At 32.8% G+C, this 23,486-nt stretch overlaps 1 protein-coding gene across 1 annotated transcript in view; it reads left to right on the top strand.

Annotated features, from left to right (window-relative positions):
- The first annotated feature begins 14,285 nt into the window (after positions 1 to 14,285).
- The window catches only part of LOC118204434 (neuropeptides capa receptor-like), a 324,528-nt gene continuing 315,327 nt past the window's right edge, over positions 14,286 to 23,486 (top strand). Inside the window, exon 1 of the mRNA XM_085824053.1 lies at positions 14,286 to 14,995. Within this exon, the coding sequence (XP_085680179.1) occupies positions 14,749 to 14,995 (247 nt within the window). The 5' untranslated portion in view covers positions 14,286 to 14,748. The remainder of the gene's footprint in view (positions 14,996 to 23,486) is intronic.

The following is a 23,486-nucleotide window of genomic DNA, read 5'->3' as shown; positions in this document are numbered from 1 at the left end:
AGAAAATCATGAAAAATAACCATGCGGACAGCTCATTCGTCTGGGTTCGAAATACCAGTATTCAGTGATATTAACTGTTCAGGCAGTAGTAGGCATAACCATTCAGCCACTAGGCGGTAGAATCACGGAAAAAGCTCCGCTAATGTCTTGTTAAGATTAATCCATGTTTTAAGCCATGCACTTAAGTCACGTCGCAAGTCATACGGTTTGCGTAAACATCGGGTCTGAGACTGCATCCTGACCAGACAAGAAACATAGGGAAAAATGAACGCAAACTTTTCTTAGTTAAATTTAAAGTGCAATTGTTACAGTTTGAAAGTCCCGAGTTCAACTCAGGGACAAGGCATGAGGATTTTTCCAACAATACCTCATTCTCAATATCCATTCTTAACCTGAAATCAAGACATTTTATTTTAGCTATATATCATGCTATGTAAAGTTTTGTACATTTGTCAGCACTAGAGATGCTATTTTTCTCGAAACTCATATTTCATCCATATCACTTTTATGTCCAATACAATTTTCAAATTGTTGCCACCAAATGTTATCGCTTTAAAATGATTAACTAATAAAGGATCTCTAACTATGTACACTGCGCAGAAAAAAAAAATGGGACAGCTCTATATCTCCCGTTCTACTGGGCCGATTGGCGAAATTAAAATTGCGTTTTTTATGTCTCGAAAGCGCGACTTGGGATGTGTATTATATTTATATGTAGCATATTGTTAAAATATAGGTTTTTTGACACAGAGTCGTACTTTTTTCATTTCTTGTGTAGATCTTTCCATTATTTGTAAGCTCGCCTTGTAGAGGACCATCCATTATTTTTAATTTTACGTCCGTTCTTTCACGAACTCTTGAAAAGGCAACATAAAGTTGACCGTGTCCAAATGCAGGCTCAGGTAAAAAATGCCAACACGCTTAAGCGTTTGGCCCTGAGACTTATGGATAGTCATAGCAAAGGCTAGTTTTACAGGAAATTGCCTACGTCTCAATTAAAACGGCAACACTGAGCCGTGGCAACTTTACCCCATTGGCTAGTACAGTTACGCAAGCAACCAATAAACTATCGGCGACAAAAAGACACTTAAGCTGCATATAATACAGATATTTATTGATTTCATTTTATTTTTTTTCATCGTTGCCGGTTTTTGCCGGTTGCGAATTTTATTATATATAGATGTTAAATTTATTTATTAAATGTTAAGTGCACGTGCTTTTGTATTTTTAATTTTTCCGGCTTAGCTTTCTCATAATATTCGTCACGCGCTGCACTGCACGGGGAATAAAACAATTTGCAGTTACGCAAGCAACTAATAAACTATCGGCTACAAGCACTTAAGCCGCATATATATAAGATACGTCAAATTTCGAAACGAGCCAAAATGTAAATTCACTTATATGTTAGGAAATTTTGAATGAGAAACTCTAATTTTTTGCAGGTATGCTTAGAAACACATCTACTTTAAGATGATGGGCAAACGCTTGTAGGTTATAATTCCAAATCATCATTTATGAATTAATCTTTTTGAAAAATTTATAAAAATTATTTAGCAACACAAATTTAAAAAACAAATCATAAAAATTAGGTGAATTTTATTTGGAATTAACCTAAATTTCGAAATGTGAAAGGAAGAATCAAATAAGTTTAATAAAAAAGAGATATTAATAAATATATTTCAATTTCAATTAACATTGAGAAGCTAAAATTTTGAGAGCTAATTTTTTAAAAACCAGACGTTCGATTTTTACAAAATTTGGCAGTTTGGCATAATTTGAGTCGCAGAATCGAAATATAGAAATCCAGTGGCATGTCATTTCAGAAAAAGTCCGATTTTGTGTCAAAATACCTATAAACAATGCTATATATAAGTCTAATACATATCCTAATTCGGACTTTCGAGCCATAAAAAATGCAAGTTGAATTTCGTCAATCGGCCCAGTAGAACAGAAGATATCGAACTGAACTTTTTTTTCGCTGTGTAGGTAAGTTTCTCGCATTAGAAAAAAACGATCCCATTTAGAGCCACTCAATTTTTGATACCCTTAGTCCTCCACCTTCGAAGCCCGAATGACCACTCGAATCTCGAATTTGGAATTTGGAATTTGTCATTGATATATTTCTTTTATTTAATGAATTTCTGCCTAATTCTCTGCGATTTGAAAGCGAGTAGTGGCAATACTATTCCATTATAAAACATTTTTTATTTCTGACTTGCCAGACTGTTGCCATTCGGCAAAATGTAATATATTTGTATTTCAATTTTAATCAACAAATGCGGCTATTTGAAAGCAATGAGTTGCCATTGCCGGAAATAAAATACTTTTTATTTTCCATGTTCTAGCGTGTTGCCATTCAGTAAAGCCTAGAATATTTAATTTTCCGATTTAATCTGGAAGGTTACTTAAAAAGCAAACCAAGCGATTTAAAGGCAATAAACACAGCTCATAGGAATATTTTTTCTACTTTTTAATTTGATTGATTTCAATAAAAATGCACATAATCTCGAGATGTTTAATTAGAAATATTAACTATTCTTATGAAATGACCCTAGCTGGACTCATTAAAATCATTATACAGCTTTTTTTTTTCATGATAGTTACGAGGCTGCTGGCTAGAAAGCTGTTTGGTAGTTAAGGTAACAATTTAATAAATGGTAAGTTGCTGTTGGCATTCTAAAGATATGCTGCTTTTAAATATTTTCTGATTCTGCTATTGAATTTTATGTGGCTTAAGGATATGTGTAAATCATCTTCTTCAGAAATATGAGTATTGTTGTGATGAACTAAGGAAAGATTGAAAAAAAAAAAAAAAAAAAAAGTGGAAAAGAAATTAATAGTAGCACTTTACACTGTACTGAAAATTCTAAACACATGTTGCTTTTAAAAATTTCGGAATTTTGGCTTTGAATTTTATGTGGGGTAAGTGAAAAAGAAAGCGATGCTTAATAGTAAAGCTAAAAAAAGAGAGAAAAGAAAATGTTAAGTAGGAGGAGGTTACAAGAGCAGATTCGTAACCTACGATGCTCAGCGAGAGCCTAGAAAACTTTTACAAGCTGTCTGGTGCAAAGTTAATATCTGAATCCTTTCAGATTTTTTTTTTTTCAAATTTTTCATTTTATGTCATTATTTTCATTATTATTTATTTTTCATTTCATTTTCAGTCCAGAAATTTTATAAAAATTTTTTACCTAGTTGGCGTGAGAGGAATGTGGGAAATATAAAAGTACAATAATGATTGCTAATTAAATGATAATAATAAACTTACATTCATATATTTATTACAAGAGTCTCTGCTATACGAAACTAATTAACGGCTCATTTGCAACTCAAATGATCTGCCTGGATTTGGGAAGTTTTCCTGTCTAGTCCGACCATAACTGGAGATAATTACCAAACAAGAAACGAAACCTGCGAAACCGTTGACTGCAAAAGCAGCGATGGAGAATCATAATTCTTCTCTCTCATGACAGTTGGAACTTCCTGTTTAGGTCGGAGTTGAGGTGTCTGCGATCTTCTGTATTGATTTTATGCGCCTGTGTTTGTAAATCCCCAGAACTATCGTTATGGAACTTAATAAGGGCCTATTGTAAATATAGTGTGAGTGTTTAATATATTTATGATCCTAAAGTTATGACGAATTGTTAACGGCAGTCAGTTAATCACTTAAGTAGAGAATGAGACTTCCCTCAGAGTTGGGCTTTCTTTGGACAATTGCACGTTGGGGAGACATTTCTTGCGGGAGACTGGGGGTAACTGAAGCGCGGGAATATGAGGATGTATGATTTCAGTTATATCAATTGTTTCTGGCTCAGATGTTTCTCTCTTAGTTTTTGTTTTTATGCCTTTGGAATCTCCGTTACAATTTCTTTTCTCTTCAATTCATAAATCTTTCTTAAAGCGTTAGAACGAAATTTAAATTTGGCTTAAATACCGTAAACACGATTTCCTTTTTCCAGCTATGTAAATAGAGAACAGTGCCCGTGTGTTTGTCTTGCATAAAAGAGTACAGTTTCATTCCGCTGCTGATGAAATTTGCCACACCTACCCTTAAAAACGAAACAAAAGTTATTATCTGCATGAGATTTCACAAAAATTACACCATGCAGTCCGCATTCTGTATACACAAATATTTTACGTTAGTGTAACGAACTGTTCGTTAAAACTCAGCGATTTAAAAGCTTTGTGTTACTACTCCGCAAAGCGTGAAAATTTTACATTTCAGATTTAATCAGAAAACTCAGCAATATAAAAGAAGTGTGTTGCCAATCGGCAAAACGTAATATATTTATTTGTATTTATAACTTAATAAACGAAACTCAGGAATTTAAGAGAACTGTGTTGCCACTGCCCAAATTAAAATATTTTCTTGTGCTTTATCGTTCAACAAAGCGTAACATGTTTAAAAGAAATAAATGCAGATTCGTTTCAATTATTATTAATTACTAATTAGACTCCTGAAATGACACTAACTGGATTTATTAAAATAATTCATATATACTTACAGAAGAGTGTCCGCTTGCTTTTTCGTGTGCATATAATTCATACAAACCTACAATATTATTTCGATCGTTATGGAATTGTGCACACTTGACTTCAAGAGGAAAGTTACTGTTTACACAAAACTTAAAAATACCGCAGTACGGGGTCCATATTCAGGGCGTTTATGTTAGAACGTTGCTCTCACGTCGCCGTTGTTGCGTTCTTGCTATCAGAGAAAGTCAAAAATGCTAAGTAATTAATTTATAATTTTTTTTACAAAAAATATGTATTTATATTTACACATAGTTTAAATTTTGAAATCACGGTATCTGTCTTAAGTTCATATCGCCGTTGTTGTTATCCCGTTATTGGTTCATACTAAAATCATTACTTGGCACCGTGTTAGTTCTACATTCTTCTAGGTAAAATTTTGCATAGTTGTTGTTTACCTGAGATTTCGAAATAAGTACCCCAAACTCCTTAAATAAAATTTCTTTATTCCGCGTGATGCAATAATTATTAAATAATGAAGAATCTATATGTAGGTATGTTTTTTCAGTCATTGTAGAAAAAACGACGCCAGGCACCAAATGTACACCGCGAAAAGAAAAAAGAGGAGACAGTTTTATATGTCCCATTCTACTGGGCCGATTGGCGAAATACAAATTGCGTCATGTCTCGGAAGCGCGACTTAGGATATACATTAGATTTATATATAGCTTTGTTCGAACATAAATATTTCGATTCTACGACTCAAATTATGCCTAGATATTAAATTTTGTAATTTTTCGTGAGAAATGTATAAAGAAATTTTAAAATTTATCTTGGTGAAATTTTTTTCAATTTGCTCCAAGAATAATTCGCTTGGCGAACTTCTTAATTTATAGCAACCTATTTTCCTTCTCTTTTCCGTCATTATCCACGAGCGGAAAAAAAATCATCGTTCATACTTTCAAATAGTTTTAACAAAGTGCGTAAACCACAATTTTGTTTTTATCGCTTATAATAAATACGCCAAATTTCGAAACGAGCCAAAATGTAAATTCACTTATATCTTAGGAAATTTTGAATGAGAAACTCTAATTCTTTGCAGGTATGCTTGGAAACACATCTACTTTAAAAGGATGGAAAAACTTTTGTAGATTATAATTTTAAAATTTTTTTGAACAGTTTATAAAAATTATTTAAAAACACAAATTTAAAAAATAAATTCATAAATAATAGGTGAATTTTATTTGGAATTAACCTGCATTTCGAAATATGAAAGAAAGATTCAAATAAGTTTAATAAAAAGAGATATTAATAAATATATATCAAATTCAATTAACATTGAGGAGCTAAACTTTTGAGAGCCAAGTTTTTAAAAACTACTGGTGCGATTTTTACAAAACTTGGCAATTTGACATAATTTGAGTCGCAGAATCGAAGTAATGAAAAAATTTGGCATGCCATTTCAGAAAATGTCCGATTTTGTGTGAAAATACCTATATTATAACAATGCTATATATAAATCTAATACATATCCTTCGTCGCGCTTTTAAGACATAAAAACGCAATTTGAATTTCGATCTATCTGCTACTGATTAACAAACTAAGCAATTTGAAAGGAATAAACGCAGTTCTTCATGTCTATTACTAATAATTAGTAGCTGAACCTAATAATAAGTGTTATGAAATAACACTACCTTGACTTATTGAAATCAGTATGCGCATATTTTCTTATAATAACTATTTTATGCGACTAGTTATTTAAAAATTAAATGTACTTCTTAAAAACAATGCTAAATCATCCATACAAATTATTAAAATCCTTATAATACCTTATAAATTCTAAAATATTCTATAAAATTATATTAAATTATTTACCCATGGTTTGCAATATTTACTTCGTCCCTTACAGTAAATAAGCTCAGTATTAAACTGAAATTTTCTTTTTCATTTTCCAGAATATTATGCCCATTTTGAAATGTTGAAATAAAATAAATCATGATTATTTATTCTTTCTTTTGCACGTCTGAGGGACGTTTGATGGATTACATAATGATAATACGCATGCGATAATGTTTTTAAATTACTACATTCTCTACTGAGGGTACACAAGGATGATTATGATTCGGCGCATTTCTGAGAAAGAGAATTCATTAAATTCCATTCGGTACTCGGACTCTTCTTCCTCTCTCTTCTCATTTGTCGCTTTTGGACAGTTTCCAATATTTTGACGCAGTTTTCAGAACATTCTTTTGTAAAGCACACAGATTAATAGCCCACAAGAAAGTCCATTTATTTATTTTTCGCGTATAAAAAGTGGAGAGAATAGAGCTTAATATCGAAAAAAAAACTCGGAAAGGGTTCAGATTTCAACGATCGCCTAAAGGGGCTTTTGTAAATTTTAATTGATTTATCAGTAGAAATTATCTGCTAGAGATGACCCAGAGGGAGAAGCGAAACATTTTATTGAGTGTTAGATGAATATCTATTTAAAACAATGGTCTCTAAACTGTGTTCCTCGAAATCCAGGAGTTCTGCGACTTAAACCTCAGAGTTCAGAGTCAAAATAAAATTTGAAAGAAAAAATTATAAAGCTCTCACACTAGTTAATTAGGGTTTATTAACTAAAAAATATAAAAGTCCAACTGAAAAATTATAAAAGAATATTTCCCAGATATTAAATCTAAGAATGGCCGGATTAAAGTTCCGTTCAAGTACTCTAATAAATACAGAAGGCTTGCTAGTGAAGGAAGGTGAACAACTTATCGACATATAAACAGATCTGATGTAAAGAAATCAATGTTTGGTTGTCGAATTGTTTTGGCTTTTCAATCGAATCTGTCTGCTATTGAGAATAAAATAAACTCTTTCAAAACAGTAGAAGAAATTCTTAAAACTGATATTTTTACTTTCTTATACGAGCCGCCGAGATGGTATATTGGTAAGGAGAGCCGACTGCGATACAAAAGACCCCATGTTTGTATTCCTGAGAAAGCATGGTTTAAATTTCCGTCTCTTCATATTATTATTATACATCAGAGAACAGGGGCTCCATTGCCTTGCAGTCTAGCAGACTGCCTTACACGGCCGTCTCTTCATAGAAGCTAAAGGTGGCCCACTTATTAGATGCCTCTATAATAAAGTGATCGCCACTTCAGGCCTTAGTAATGGCTAACTCGAAGTCGGCCGAAAGCCCGCAACTGGAGGAAAAAAAAAGAAGAAAAAAAAGAAGAAAAAAAAAAAAAAACTTTCTTGCACGAAGTAAAGGAAATATTGCAATTGCGAAAAATTTCGGGTATCATATTGAAACGGAAATATCCATGTTGACCACTACCGAATCCACGTAGAGGACTTTTTTGCGAGATGTCTCCCCCCGGGGGTTGACTCAGGCGAATGCCTGGGAAGTACTGGTTAGGATCTGTACCTAGGCAGTCTCAACCACGGGGGTATAATATCAGACTTCACAGAAGGCCTGAGGGCACTCGGGACAGGGTCAGGCTCGGCAGAGACCGTACTGGTACTGCCTTGTCTGCCCTTGCTCTGTGGGGTCGCAACAGGGTAAATTGTAGGAAGTGCGGGGCGGTACTCAATCCCGAAAGGCCAAGAAGCTAACACGGGAGCCGTCCTGTCACACAGCGTTGTACTTACGGACATCTCCTCGGAAGGGGGGTTGACTCAGGAGAATTCCTGGGAAGTACTGGCTAGGATCACACTTAGACCACGAGGGTATAAAATCAGTCTTCGCAGGTTGTGCCTGAGTTTATTCGGGACGGTGTAGGCTCGGCAGGGACCGTACTGGTGCTGTCTGGTCTGCCCCTGGGCCGTGGGGTCGCAACATTGTAGATGAATAAGTTGGCGGGACGGCACTTAATTCCAATTGGCAATGTACCCTAAGACAGAAGTTGTCCTGTCACAAGAGATGTACTTACGGACAGAATAAAGGATTCCTTTTTTTCCAAAACGGATTGTGAAATGGACTCACAATACATTCAAAAGGAATATTTTCGTGGCGTCTTTAGGTACGTATATACGTATCTTGCATAACTCAGAAAAGATTAGACGTAGAACGTTGAAATTCTGTATATACGACTGCAATAATATCTTCCTTTTTAATTGCAATTGGTACTGCCAAACTTGCATCATAAACTATATACCCATCCCTTTACCCGACTTAGAAGTCCTTTCCCAGCCTTTATTTTCGCAATCGTTCGCTTAGCCTTATAGAAGTGTTTTAAATGACAAAATATCCATGTTCGGACAATAAAAAAATTAATTTTCGACAAGCAGTTAGTGAAATTTAACTTTTAATGCGGTTTTCTAGTTCCTACACTCATATTTATTTGGGAAAGTTTTATACTTGTTATGAAAAAATAAAAATACAAGTTTGGCTCCTGTTCGACAAAAATGGAATTTTTGATGTCATTTTAACCTTGCCTTGAAGGCTTTAAGTTAAAATAATTCGAGGAAATAAGTTTAAATGAAGTGCAGCAAAAATGGCTACATAACTTAGTAGCTCGTACAAGGAATGTGGTACTCATATCAGAATTTTTTTGCTTTTGAATCAGATTGATTTAAAGAAAAATGCATTAAATTCATGATAAGCATTAATATAATATAGCATTAATAAGCATGATAAGCATTAATGCTTATCCTAAATTAATCCTGAAATTTAATTAATTTATGATAATTAAAAGCATTAAATATTCTTATCGAATTACATTACTTATTTTTCCCTTTTTAACTCCTTAATTAAATTTAATTAATTACTTTTTCCTTTAATTAAAATAAGGGAAATCAAATTAATTAATTTCCCTTGTTTTTTCCCTTAATCAAAGGCATTAAATATTTTTATCGAATTACATTACTTATTTTTCCCTTTTTAAATATACAGAAGATATGTAACGTTCCCATGTTAGTCTAAACGCATTATTCGTCTTAATATACTGTGAAATGTTTCGCTATTCCGTCTGAGCCATCCTTATTAATAAACTCTATTGAACTTTAGAAGAACTCTTTAGGGTTATCGTTAAAATCTGAACTCGTTCAAATTTTTTTTAGTTGCAATTCATAGTTTTTTTATTTTTTTATTTTATGTTATTTTTACATTTTTTATAATAAATTTAACTAATTAAATTTTTTTGGACGTTAAATGTCAGATTTTTCCTTGAGCTGTTGAATAGTAATCTGAAAACTTCAGATTTCAGTTCCGTTGCTTATTTTCTTAAATTTATTCATTCATTTAAAAAATGAGCATACTGGCAAAAGAAATTGCATTGAAATTAGATCTACTTTATAACTAAATATCGCCTCCTTTTTTTTCTTCCGAATGTAAATACATCATAGATGGTCTGTACTCTTAAATAAGAAAAATTTGAGTGTATGTACTATATACGTGCGTTTGTCCTCGGACTGTGGAAAAACGGCAGCACCAAGAGCCACCAAATTCTGAACACTGAAAAAAACTTCAGCCAAACATGTGAACCTCGAACCCCGAGGTTTTTATTTCACGATGCCTTTATTTATTTCATACTAGCTGGGGTACTCGGCTTCGTTCAGGGTGTTGAAAATTGAGTTCAGGGAGTTGTGTGGAAAATGTTATAAAAGGATAACCTTTAAAATATAAGAGGTAAAATATTTTTATTGAAAACATATTCTAACTACTTGTTTATAAACAACATTTTTCATTTTGTTATCCGGAGTATATATGTACAATTTTTTTCGAATTTCCTATTCGAGAACAAGTTACGTATAGCTGACCCGTGACAAAAGCAGGAGTCTTTGAGGTAAATGCCACAATGTTTTAAAGTTTTTCCTTGCGCTTTGTTAATTATAAAACTATAGGCTAATTTAATTAGAAATTGCAGTCTTTTAAATTAGAATGGCAGTTCAGTAGATATCAGTAGTATTCTAAGGATAAATATTGTGTGTCCTTTCCAGTCATAAGTTCGGTTTCGGTGAGTTATTCAATAAGCATTAATATAATATATTGATTGAAGCCCATCCTTTTTCCATTACACAGTTTTGGTGAGTTTAGATTTCTGAGTAGTGTCATCAGATATCCAATTTTTAGTCGAATGCAGTATAGTGGCATTCGTGGTACTTGCAAGGAGTTTGAAAATTCTGTATGGAAGTTAACACTTTCTTCAACTTTACCATCGTCTCAATCGATTTGTATATTCTCTCTTCACCGGGAATTTTCTTTTGAATCTTCAGTGTATTTGTACATGTGCCTCAGACTTCCTACGTAAGATGAGGGTAAAATTACCGTTGTTCCAATGTCATCCATGTTTCCTTCATTTATGATCGTTGCCTGGAAGGTGGATGTATTCTTCCGTGCGTAGCTTTCTCTGATTCAGTCTTACGTAAAGCATCCTTTTCGCTTCTGCATACATATCTTCAGGAGTTGCTGGAATAAAAAGCCAGTGTTGAGAATGTCTTTGAGGTAAATGCCACAATGTATGTTTCATTGTCTCTGATCATTAAGCGGTAAGCATAGAACTCCTTGGAAATGACTTTTTCGTTTGTGTCTAGACCTGTTTCAGGTTGGATTTGTTTCACGTTAAAATGATATCTTTGTAGAAATATTAATGGATATTGGAGGGCATCTTATGAACGGTATGTTTCTGCAATGCGTTTTAGTCCTTCTCATCTCCGTTGTATCATGCAACGGCTTGTGTTTTCATTGTCCACAATTACAATGGCGACTTCGCCTACCTAAGGTGCATTAAATCGACGTTCGCGTTCTCCAAGTGGTCTCTTATCGGTTCGAGTTATAACTTTATAGTCATCAGATATCATTCGGTTTAGTGCTGTATTATCTGGTTTATCTGGGCAGTGGCAACAATTTCATTTGAATATGTGAATAAGTTGATTTTATTTATGTAAGATCCTCTGTGCATCTTGGATTATTTCTCGCCTCAATCCACTGATGTTTGTGCATCGTTGATCAATTTCTCTTTCTTCATTTCGGATGAAATGTACTTACAGAAATTTATAGTCTTCGTTCGGTAGTAATAGTACTGATCCCATAATATAAATAAAATAAACTTTTTATTAAGAAATTCACTAAGTACATTTTACGAACTTTATTTTCGATTTATATTCAGTCACTGTATCATTTTCATTACTCACATTTCACTGTTTGCTTCACTGTGCACACTTCATTGCTAAGAAACTGACGTTCGAACCCACGACGGATCTCTCTTTATATACGCCTACCAATGGATAGCCCCACCCATACAAAAAAGGCTTCAAATGGTCCGCAATGATCCAGAACGTTCTGCAAGATTCGAGCGTGTTCTGGTATGTTTCACAATTATCTGGGATGTTCTCGAATCTTCCAGACTATCCCCGAACATTCCATAACATTCCAGAATATTCGGGAATGTTGTGGAATTCTCTCAAATGTTCTGGATTGTTCTAGAAATTTCTAGAGGGCAAAACTTTCAACCCTCATATTTTCAAAAACGCGCCTGTAAGGTAAAAAACGGAAACCTTCTTCATAAAAGGAACATAAAGGGCTAGCACCCCATATAACTCCCTTGATCGTACCGGGACTCATTTCTGGGCTTTAGCGGCTCTCACATTGTGTACACTTACTTTTACAATATATATTGATTTTAGGGGAACCTTAAGAAATTCTTTTTAACAAGCTCTATAATTTAAAAGCAGTGTGTTACCATTTGGATATTACTCTTCCAGTTTTAATTAAAATGCTCAGGGATTTATAAGAAACGTGTTGCCACTGCCCGAAATAAAATATTCTTATATCGCGTGCTCCGGTGTGTTGTCATTCGGAAAAGCGTTAGACATTTAATTTTTGTTTCAAATTTAATCTGTTTGTTATTGTTAACAATCTAAATGATTTAAAAGCAATAAATGCAGTTTTTCATCTTTGATTTCACTTCCCTTTTGCGTGAAGATGTTTTTAATTGCTCCAGCTAGTGTAATTTCCCTAGTTACACTAGTAATTATTAATTACAAATATAAAGTTCTGTAGCTGTAATATAATTGATAGTTAATAAAAATTAATAATATTAAATAAATCTAGAAATATTGGTTTTAAATCGCTTTATTAATAAATCAGTAAAGGACACATTAAATTTGAAAAAAAAAAAAAAAAAAAAAAAAAAAAAAAAAAAAAAATGAAGTATCTTATTTTTCGCTATGTCGGTAACTCTGTGGTGCATGGGAGATAAAAATAGTTTATCTGGGCAGTGGCAACAATTTCTTTTAAACCAAAGTTCTTTTATTAAATTAAAAAAAAAAAAAAAAAACAATAGCTTGCGCTTTACTGAGTTGCAACAGATTCATTTTAAAAACCGAGTTTTTTATTAAATTTTAAACATTAATATATTACGTTGTGAAGAATGGGAATATAGTGATTGTCGATTGCTCAGTTTGTTAATAAGGAATGCTATAAATTTGCACTAATTATGAAACAATTTAAAACGAAATATCGAAAAAAATTCTTGTGTATATTCGGGGGAAAGACCACAAGTGTTATTTAATAATGAAGATTAATTACTAATTGCAGCCGTGAAATCATCTCAGCTGAACTCAGTAGCATTGATAGAAGGGCATGGAGGAAGCAGTCTGACAGCTAAATACTTTTGTTACACCTTTTTTTTTATTAAACTTAAAATTTTGAATGAAAATTATGAATATTAACAAAAATAGGATCACGGTGCATTAATAATGAACAATTACTCGTTAAAAGGATGGGAGAAGAATAAAGAAGAGTTTTATTTAAGTTATTGCTGGGAAAGCGAAATAGGGATATGGAAGGGCGGACCTTTTCAATTTTTACGGTTTATTTTAAAATAACAATCAAGAAGGGCGGAAACAAAATTCCAAGTATTGTAATACTACTGTGAACTTTCCTCGTAATTGCTTAAGTGCTGCTGATTGTGAGAAGAATTTTGTAAATAAAAATTATTTAGAAAATATTTTAGAATTACGAATATTTATTTTGTTTATTTTTAAGATGTATTTAAGAACTATATATGTTTGCTTTGTATTTAGGGAAGCTTTCTATACTGTTTACATTACACCAACTGGAGCAATCAAATAGACCTTTACGATACCATCGACGGTTTTGAGAGGAAAAAAAAATCAAAATAATATAATCTTAAAATGTTGGAATTAAAATATTTCGTCAAAAATAAACTTAAAATTTGAATTTATTTCCCTACATATTATTTTGACCATTTTTAGTTATTTGTTTGTATATCAAGAAGGGCGGAAAATTCAGGAACCGCCCCAGGTGGCTAAAGCTCTAGCTACGCCACTGGCTTGACTCATTAAAATTATTGCATATTTTTCTTTTTTATAATAAATACTTTAAGGTGGTTAGTATAACACACAGTACACTTAAACATAGTTTATTTTCGTTTTGTTGTTGACGTAAGTCGTGAGAGCATCGTATTCTGTGGTTAAACCAAATAAAAATAAACCTACGTTTATTTTAGCGTTTCTTTTCTATTTTGTTGATAGGTTTTAGTAATTAGAGCGGCGAGAATTCCTTAGGGAAGGCGAAAAGTGAGTGTCACTCTTCTGTCGGGCGACTGAGTGATGGATGACTCATCTATTGGGCAAGATCGCCCTCTTCCTTAAGTCGTCCGACGTTTTCTCCAGAAACAAACGAAGCATTACCATCGCTAGTTGGAAGCAAAGCAAAACTGTTTCTTTCATCTAGCCGTCGCTGTTCCTCTCCGACATCTCGCCTGCCGTCTTTTCTCATTGGTTAGTCGACAAGTCACGTGAACTTAAACATCCAGTAAAGAGACGCTCGGTTAGGAGGCTGCGAACTGCACTTTTCTGAGGCGGCTTAGTTTGGATTGAAACACTGAAGGCAGCTAACTCTCTCCCGCTGGAGATGATCGTTTGGAGTTCCAGTCGGATATTAAAGCATTGCGTCTTAATATCCTAAGAGGTGAACTGCTTTCATCAGCACTTCAGACAATACTGTAGAACTTTACTTCTGATTTTGAATCATTTTTTAACTGTAACTGAGTCGATAGTTATTTGTAATTCGTAACCAGCCTGCATAAAACCAACACAAAATACAGGACACGTTTACTTTGAATTGTATTCATCTTTCATTGTAAAAAAAATTAAGCAATTAAGTCAGATTTGTAAACATCAATGCTTTAATCTAATGAACAAATCCGAGAAGTATTTCTTGGGGTTAAAACTAAGCATGGTGTTGTGCATCAAGGATTCTCTTTTATGTTTTAACTAACCACTATATTGCTACAGTGATTTCCGGTATACAATATGGAGAACGTCAGTGGAAGCACCAACACAACAATATGGGAATATTTAGAGATGCACCTGGGGCCTCAGAACATGCCCACTTCTATCGTGTTACCCATAACTGTGGTGTACGCGCTCATTTTTATCAGTGGCTGCATCGGAAATTTCATCGTTTGCTTGGTCATCGCCCGAAATTCTCACTTCCAGACGCCGACGAACTATTATTTATTTTCGCTGGCCATTTCTGACCTACTTATACTTGTTTTCGGTAAGTGCTTACTGTTTTTAAATTACTTTCTCGGTAGGGGGTGGAATTTAAGTCTTTTTCAGTGGTGGATATCATTGATTGACCGACGACTAAAGTCCGATTAAATTTGTGGTGTCATGCGCCTAGGCATGCGAATAATTTTCCTGCATTGGGAAACGCGGTATCTCCTTTACTGTTGTTTTACGAAGGAGAATGAAGAATAATTATATCATTAATGACAACTCTTCCGATTATTCCTCACATTCTCTCGGGTAGATACGTTATCCCCCCGTTTTTTTAATTTTTATCCTTTATGAAGCAAAATGCCTCCAAGCAATTAATGAATTTTATTGAATTAATTAAACTTAAATTAGGCGAATTCCATTTTCTCATCTCTAATGATTTTCAGAATAAGTTTGTTTATTAAACTTTATTTCATCTGAAGGGGACTTTTCTCCTACAACATTTTATTGGCCTTAGTCTTATTAAATTCCATTTTTATTTTGATCTGCGTTCTTTTATGATATCTTATTGATCTTATTAAATTTTCCTTATTAAATTTCATATGATTTGAATTGTATATTCTTATTACGTTTTATTTATCTTACTAAATTTTCTATATTAAATTTCATTTATACCGAGTTGTATTAATCTACTGTAGACATTTGAAAATTTTTATATGAAGATTCAAGCAATATTTGATCGCTTACTATCTGTTTTTAATTCTCCTTATTTCAGCATATAACACATTACGGAGTACATTTATTCAAATATTATGTGCATAATTATTAATTTTTTTTCGTTCTATTTAAATGTATTTCCATAAGTAAAAATTTTCCTTCGCTACTCGGGATTTTCTCGGTGTAAAAGCGCAAAAACAAGACAACAACAACAAAATGTAAAATTAAAGTATTCATAGAACATAACATTTAAAATATGCAATTAAAGTCTAATATATTTTGCATCAGAATTGAATTACAAATAGGTTAGTAGTCCGAACCATGCACTGTAAAAGGAATTAAAGTCAGTTTGTAGTTCTCTGAAGTGGTGCCGTCGAGCATCGTCTCAAATCTCTCGGTTGTTGTCTTGTTTATGTATGTTACGGAAGAATGATTGCCAGAGCCTCAAAAAGTTTGGACCAAAGAATTTCAATTGTATCCCATTCATATTTTTAGGTTGGACCTCTGTTTCCTCCCCGAAGTTAAGGAAGAGCATCTCGCGGCGGGACCCTCGGTTTCTCCGTTTTTCTCGCGAAAATGTCTCTGTTTTTAAGGTTTCAAACACGGCGACTATGCTGCATTAGACTCCGGATTTTGGTAACCATTAAAATACATCAGAACATTACTATTTGTAAATATAAAACAATAAGTTAAGCAAATAGTTGTTAGATTCCGTATCCATTTTATGCATATTTTTTCGAATAACTGATTTACCAATTTTAAACAAAAGAATTGCAATTGTAGAAAATAATAGATCAGTTTATAATGATCATCATAAAGCTCATATTTTTTACTATATTAAATATATTTTAAGCTCCTTACGTGTTTATAAATAATATAAGTTATTCCTTTTAAATTTAACATTTAGTATTATTTTACTATTCAATAGTCAAAGAAATGAATTAATATAATTATTCACTATCCATTAGTCAAAGAAATTAATTATGTACGAACCATTCATTGAATATAAAACATAAAATGAACTGATTATGTGTGAATCCACTGCGCCTACGAAAGATATACATTATTTCTTCGTGTATTTCCCCTCCTCCGTAGCATTTTAGCACAAGGTTCTGAAAATTTTAAAAACATTCCCATAATTCACCCTTTCCTCTATTCTACAGAGTTTTGCCATGAGAGCTGGCACATTTATTGGTAAACTGTATTCCATTGATTTCTTTTATTTTTTATTACAGATATTAATATTTTATTTTAATTTTTATATTAGCATTTCATCTCTTTTATTTTCTCTTGCACTTATTATTTGAAACGCATTTTGTGAGAACTTCTCAGATGTGGCAGGTGTTCTCGCACTTAAAAATCTTCCAAATATGGGATTTCACCGTACTTCTATTATTTACTTTCTAATTCATTGCAACCTTATATACTGCTGATGTTTAATCTACGTCCGGGTCCTTTGATCTCATTCTTCTCCTTTCTTTTCCCGATGCCCCTCTTGGGAACTGCGATCAAGATTCATTCATGTGAGGTACATCTGAGCCTTTACGTCATCTCAATATATTGTAATATTCATATTGCCATATTCAGATATTGTAATATTCATATTGCCATATATTTTTATTGGAATGTAGATTTCTTTTTAAAAAAGTTATATTGTGATAGCCAATGGTAGCTTTTACATGAGTGCTTTTCATTTGTTTTTGTCACGTTGAATGGGGACCGCTGTGGTGGCTCAGACGCGACAGAACCTTCTCCAGCCACCCATCTGACGCACCTTCTCCAACTCAGGTGCTCAGACGCACCTTCTCCAACCACCCATCTGGGGAAAAATTGATGAACTAGGTCACTTACGTCACCTACCGCGCCGTGTTGCTCAAGTGTTCGACGAGCCTAACTAGTTAAGTCCAACCAGTGAAGCTGAAGACAGTCCACTAGCGCAAAGATCAAATACATCAACGCAATGGGCACAAAACGCGACAAGTCACCCCTTCTCATTAGCATACAGATGCTGGAGGAGGGTATGTGGCGGCTGCGAACCCGTTCAATGCTGGCAAATTTGAGTCAGAACTCTTGAACCTGGCACATTGGAGTTCTTTTGCGCTAGCGTTACAGAATTCCGATACCTTCACATTCGGCCAGCGTTGAGTGGTTCCGCGGATGCCACAACATTTTTTACTTCGTACAGTGAAGTAAAAAGGGAAAAAAATAGACGCGGAAATACAGTAATACAAATCCGATATGACTGGAATCGAATCTAGGATCTTTATGCTGCAGTAAAGCACTTTAACCAGTTAAACTATGCAGTAATCAATTCTCAAAAATTTCTAATCAATAATTTACTTGATGCTTCTAATTAGGAATGTAAATGCTTCATTAATAATATTTATGCTTTTAATTGGATATTATTTTAATAATTAGGATTTTTGTTAATGATGTTACAAAAGTGTTTAAATTGGTATTTTTGTTACTGTCATTATTGTTATTATTATTATTGGGATTTTATATTATAATTCATTCACTTTCCAATACTTATTGAAAGGTACTGAATTTTTAAAACTATTGTTTTTACTGAAAAAAAAAAAAAAAAAAGAATATGCAATGTACTAACTCTAAGTGGACTAGATCGGTGGCCGAATGGCTAAGAAAAATCAATACCGTTATTTCAAACCCATGGCTGGCTGCAGGATTGTTTTTCGTGGTTTTTCCTAGTCGTAAATTGAATACGAAACCATTTCCGGTAGAAAGGCCTCCACGAAGGCATCCCTTCTCTTAGGTGGATCGTCGATGGGTACTTTTCCATATTCAAATAACTTAAGTTAACCCCCCCTGATTTTTTGTCTTCTGAGCTGTAGAGAGGTGATGATCAGTTTCTGATATTTATATACTGTGAAATACTGTTCCCGTTTAAAGATGATCGCCTTACGAGGGCAGTCGCAAAGAGACTATATACATATTTGCATAGCATATATTTTTTATGGCAGTGCATGTATGTTTGTTGTAAATACAGTGAAAACTTTCTCTAGGAGGATTTCTCACAGTTCGAGATGATTTTGTTCCTCTGCGGAGGGGGTATTCTTAAAGAGATGATGTTCAGTACCGATGTTTATTTATGTTCTCGAAAATACTGACTGACTTTCAAAGTGTTTCATCTTGTGAAGATCATCCTCACGAAATGTTTTTGCTACGTAGTTAATATTCTAAAATAAGTTTTTGACATTATAAAAATTTTATTTAGAATTTAAAATAATTGATTAGTTCTGAAATAAAAAATTAATAAAATAATATAAAAAATTTTAATTAATTGCTTAGCATTGATTTAATGACATAGAAACTAAATTAAATTTAGATTTTGAAATACCTAGTTATCAATGACTAAATGACATAGAAATTAAAAATAATTAAATTTAGAATTAAAAATAAGTACGTAGCAATGATTAAATGACACAGAAATTTAAGATAATTTTAGGAGTTTAAAATAACTGCTTTATAATGACTTAATGATATAAAAATTCAAAATAATCAAATCTAAAATCTAAAATAATTACTTAGTAATGATTTAAAGACATAGGAATTTAAATTAACTAAATTTAGAACTTAAAATAACTACTTAGTTATGACTTAATATCATTCTGGAGATTTTATTTAGGAATAAGTAGACAAGGTTAATTCGTCGTGTTGAAAATATACGGGTAACATACAGATCTTAGTATTTTCTAGACTAAAACATAGTTATGTCTTTTTGATGCTCACATTTTCCCTCCGACTAAGGAATAAATGAAATAGAGTTAAATAAAGAACTGAAATGTAATTGGATCGGAAAGGGGGTAAAGAAACAACACTGAGATATGCATTATTTAATTCTGACATATTGATCTGACCATAATCTGATTAGACGCCCGTCCCTACCTTAATGAAGCTTGCAAAATGCATTAATGAAAAGTACCTTTTAAATTTCAAGAACATTTTTCAGCTTTTAAAATATTAAAAAGTATCGTTTTTAAGAACTGATGCAAACCCCGTTGAAGTCTTCATGTGTTCCACTTAACATGAAGCAGAAGTATTAAAAGGAATACTTTTCACTTAAATGTACATCAAAATCCCATTTCGAGTACTTGTAAAACTAAAATTCTTTTCGAAATTCAGTAAAATATTTACCTTTCGATTTGGGAATCGCACGTTTCGAAGGTAACGGAAGTTTCATGAATTTTTCATATTTTGGAGGTAAGCCATTTTTTCCCTCATTCTTTATTCAGGTATTATTACTACAATATAAAGGACTGTATTTTTATATTTCTTGTTTTTTCAACCGATACTGATTCAGAACTTAAACTGTTTCCTTCAGTTTAAGTTAAAATAAATCTTCTCTCCCCTTTTTTCTCTCTCTTTCTCTTTTCTTTTTTCTTGTTAGCACCAGGGATGACATTAGTCTCGAAACTCACTTTTTATCCGATTCGCTTTTCCAATTGTTACAATCAAATGTTATCGCTCTGTGTTACATTTGAAAAATTATGTACTGAAGAACTTGCGCATGTTCCTCGCATTGTGGGAAAACGAATAGAACTACCAAACTTTGAATGCACCTAATCGTCCACCCGGCCGTATGAACATGGAAGCCCGAATTCTATATTTAAATTTTTTTATTTATTTCATATTTTGTACAATTTAAAGGAATTTTTTATTAAAAAACTCAGCAATTTGAAAGCGAGCATTAACATTTTTATCACCAGCGGGTGAGATTGTTGCCAGTAGGAAAAATGTAAGATACTTATATTTGCCTGTCAAATTTTAATTAACAAATTCGGCTATTTTTAAGCAATGGATTGTCACTGCCGAAAAGAAAATACTATTATCTTCCATACCGAGGTTGTTGCCATTCAGTAAAGCCTAACATATTTAACTTTCAAATTTAATCTTGTAGTTTTTCGAGTAAAAAAACTAAGTAATTTAAAAGCAAAAAGTACGATCCTTAGGAATATTTTTTTTTACTTTTTAATATGACTGATGTAAATAAAAGGCATTTAAATGAGATATGTAAGTAGAAATATACAATATTTTTATGAAATTGCACCAGCTAGACTCATTAAATCATTATATACTTTTTATTTCTTATGAAAGCTATTTTAGGTGGCTGGTCGCACAATCGGCTATTTTTTAAAAAATAATATAGCGAATATAAAAAAAATGGATGACAACACTTAGCATTTTATTTGCAATTCTAAAGATACGTTGTTTTTTTGCTTATGAAGCTTAATTGCGAAGCGCGTGAAGTTTAATAAATAATGTCTAACATGCAAACCGTTAATAATAAAAAACGAAAGGTTTGTGAGCCATCTTACGAAGAAAACAATAGTTTTTCAGGAACAAAGCCCCTTTGGACTAAAAAAAAGTTAGCAGGAGTGAGTGTATAGGATCTATCTCTCCTTTTCCACATGAACTAAACTAGATCCTACAAATGAACCTGGCGACTTCTCGCACAGGGCGTGAAGTAATACCACAGCACAGAAGGAGGGCAAAAATAACCCTTTATTAATACCAACTATGAACAGAAAGGCACATACTTCGTGCTTTACATAACACCGACAACTTGCGGCAGAAACTAAGAATTTCTAATGCAATAAAACTAAATCTAAAACAGAGTAGTGCTCGTCTAACACTTTAAGTTAGGCTAATCTAGGTTGACTCGAGAAACTTAACAGGCATTATGCCTGTTGGAAATGGCCAAAGAGCATATCAGCGTAACAGGAAGGTCAGAAACGAAACGTGCACTGGAGCAAAAACACGCTCTGAAACTTCACTTAACTTTAAATTTACATCCTGGCGAGGAAATGAGAGGGGAAATTGAGGAGTTCAGGAAAGATAACAAAAATTTGAGTAATGTGTTAGTTGAACTAAAGGAAACCCTACAAATGCAAAAGCAGACTGATAGACTGATAACCTGTGGTAATCAGCAGCGCATAAAAGGCCTGGATATAAACTGTCTGGTGGGACGATAGAATTTCAATCCTTTCACATTCTTTTATTCTTTTGGCTCAGATTGGCTGTTAGTCTCAAAACACAATTTTTCGTTCTTTCACATTTCATTCGAGCCATTCGGAAAACGTAAGATATTATTCCTTCATCCATAATTTATTAGTTATTAATTATCAAACTAAACTTGTAGAGTCATTAGTTCTTTTTTTTTTCTTCTACTTTTTGAAGCAGGAAATATGAAAAAAGGGCCCTTTCCGAGAACCCAACCCTGAATCTCTCGAATACGCGTCGATTGTGCTTCCCATTATACCACGAAAGTATGCGGAAAGGAGGGAGAAAATATCTTATAAACTATTTAAAAGCAACAGATACAATTATTAAGAATAGTATTTTTTATTTTTCAATTTGATTGATTTAAATAGAATTGAATCCAGTTCATGATACATCGAATTAAACACACTGGATATTTTTATAGAATTACATTTCTTATTTTTAGCTTTTTAAACATGCAAAGGGTATAAAAGTTGCCTATGATAGTCTAAATGCAAATTCATCTAATATCCTATGAAATGTTTCGCTATTCCACTTTGGCTATCTGTATCGATATCCTGTACTGATAAACCATATTTAGAAAAGCCCTTCTGTGCGAGCGTTAAAATTTGAACAGTTCAGATTTCTGAATATTTTTTATTATTAATTTATTTTTATTTTTATACTACTTATAATGCTCATTTGCAATATAATATCTATCTTTGTTTCTTTCTCACTCTGTATATATATATATGTATGTGATGAGTTTTTGATTTTTTCCAAGTAACTCATAGATTGACATTAAGTATGTGTCAGGTGTTATAAATTCTTCAAAAGTCACTATATTACGCTAAGATATATTTCTTGTTGTTAAGAGTTTGAAGGAAATAAACGAAGCGTTAGTGCATTTTATTTTTACACTCTACTCAAAGAATCCAATTAAAATTTAACTGCACTATTTATCGTTATTTTTTTTTTTTTTCAAAAGCAAAAGACAGCTTCATATTTCAAAATATACTTCATTTAACGTATTCAGGCATAAATAAGAATGATTTATTAGTTAATATTCATAAAGCTTTTTCTTAAAAAGGAACTTTTCTCTAGCAATCACGAATATCCTATTTTTGTTGCATTTTACTTGGAATGATTTGATAATAGGAAGCCAATATGAATAAAATTCTTCTTTGCAGAACAACATATCCTAATGATTAAATATAAAAGACATTTTAATTACCACAAATTCTAAACTACTTTAATTGCTTAGCAATTAAATAACAAAAACTTGGAGCTTTAAACTCGCTCTGTATTAGGTTTCCCGTTTCCTAAAATGTCCAGTTCTAAAGATTTAGTAATTAGGTTTGCTAATTATCTACGCATTTTGAGAACATTTACTTCGATATTTTGAGTAATCGTCATTCTTTCAGTAGGGTATTAGCAAAACAAATCATGTACCTGAATACTTCCAAGTATAAATAACTCATTCTAAAATGAAGATATTGTTTTAATAATGAGGAATATATACCTATGTACGGATGCCATATTTTCTAGCCTATTTCCGTTCGTAGCTTTTCAGTCCCGCGTTATGAAAATTTTAAAAATAATTGCGTTATTTTCCCCTCCCTTAGTGCGTTCAGAGAACGAGTAGTCCTTAATTTTAGAACAGATTATTTCTTATAGTCATTGTTTTGGACTTGCCGAATCTTTCCCTTCTAACTGTTGAACGTTATGCCGGTTTAAGAAATGACTCATCATAGAGAAACAAACACGAGCAGGCATTTAGTCTAGGATTTCGACAAGTCGGTTGCACATTTACCTTCTCTAGTTATTTATGG

Source organism: Stegodyphus dumicola, chromosome 9 (assembly GCF_044657685.1).
Source record: "Stegodyphus dumicola isolate Sdum_Otavi_A_Nest chromosome 9, ASM4465768v1".
In the NCBI taxonomy this organism is placed as follows: domain Eukaryota; kingdom Metazoa; phylum Arthropoda; class Arachnida; order Araneae; family Eresidae; genus Stegodyphus; species Stegodyphus dumicola.
This window is presented reverse-complemented; position numbering and strand designations above follow the sequence as displayed.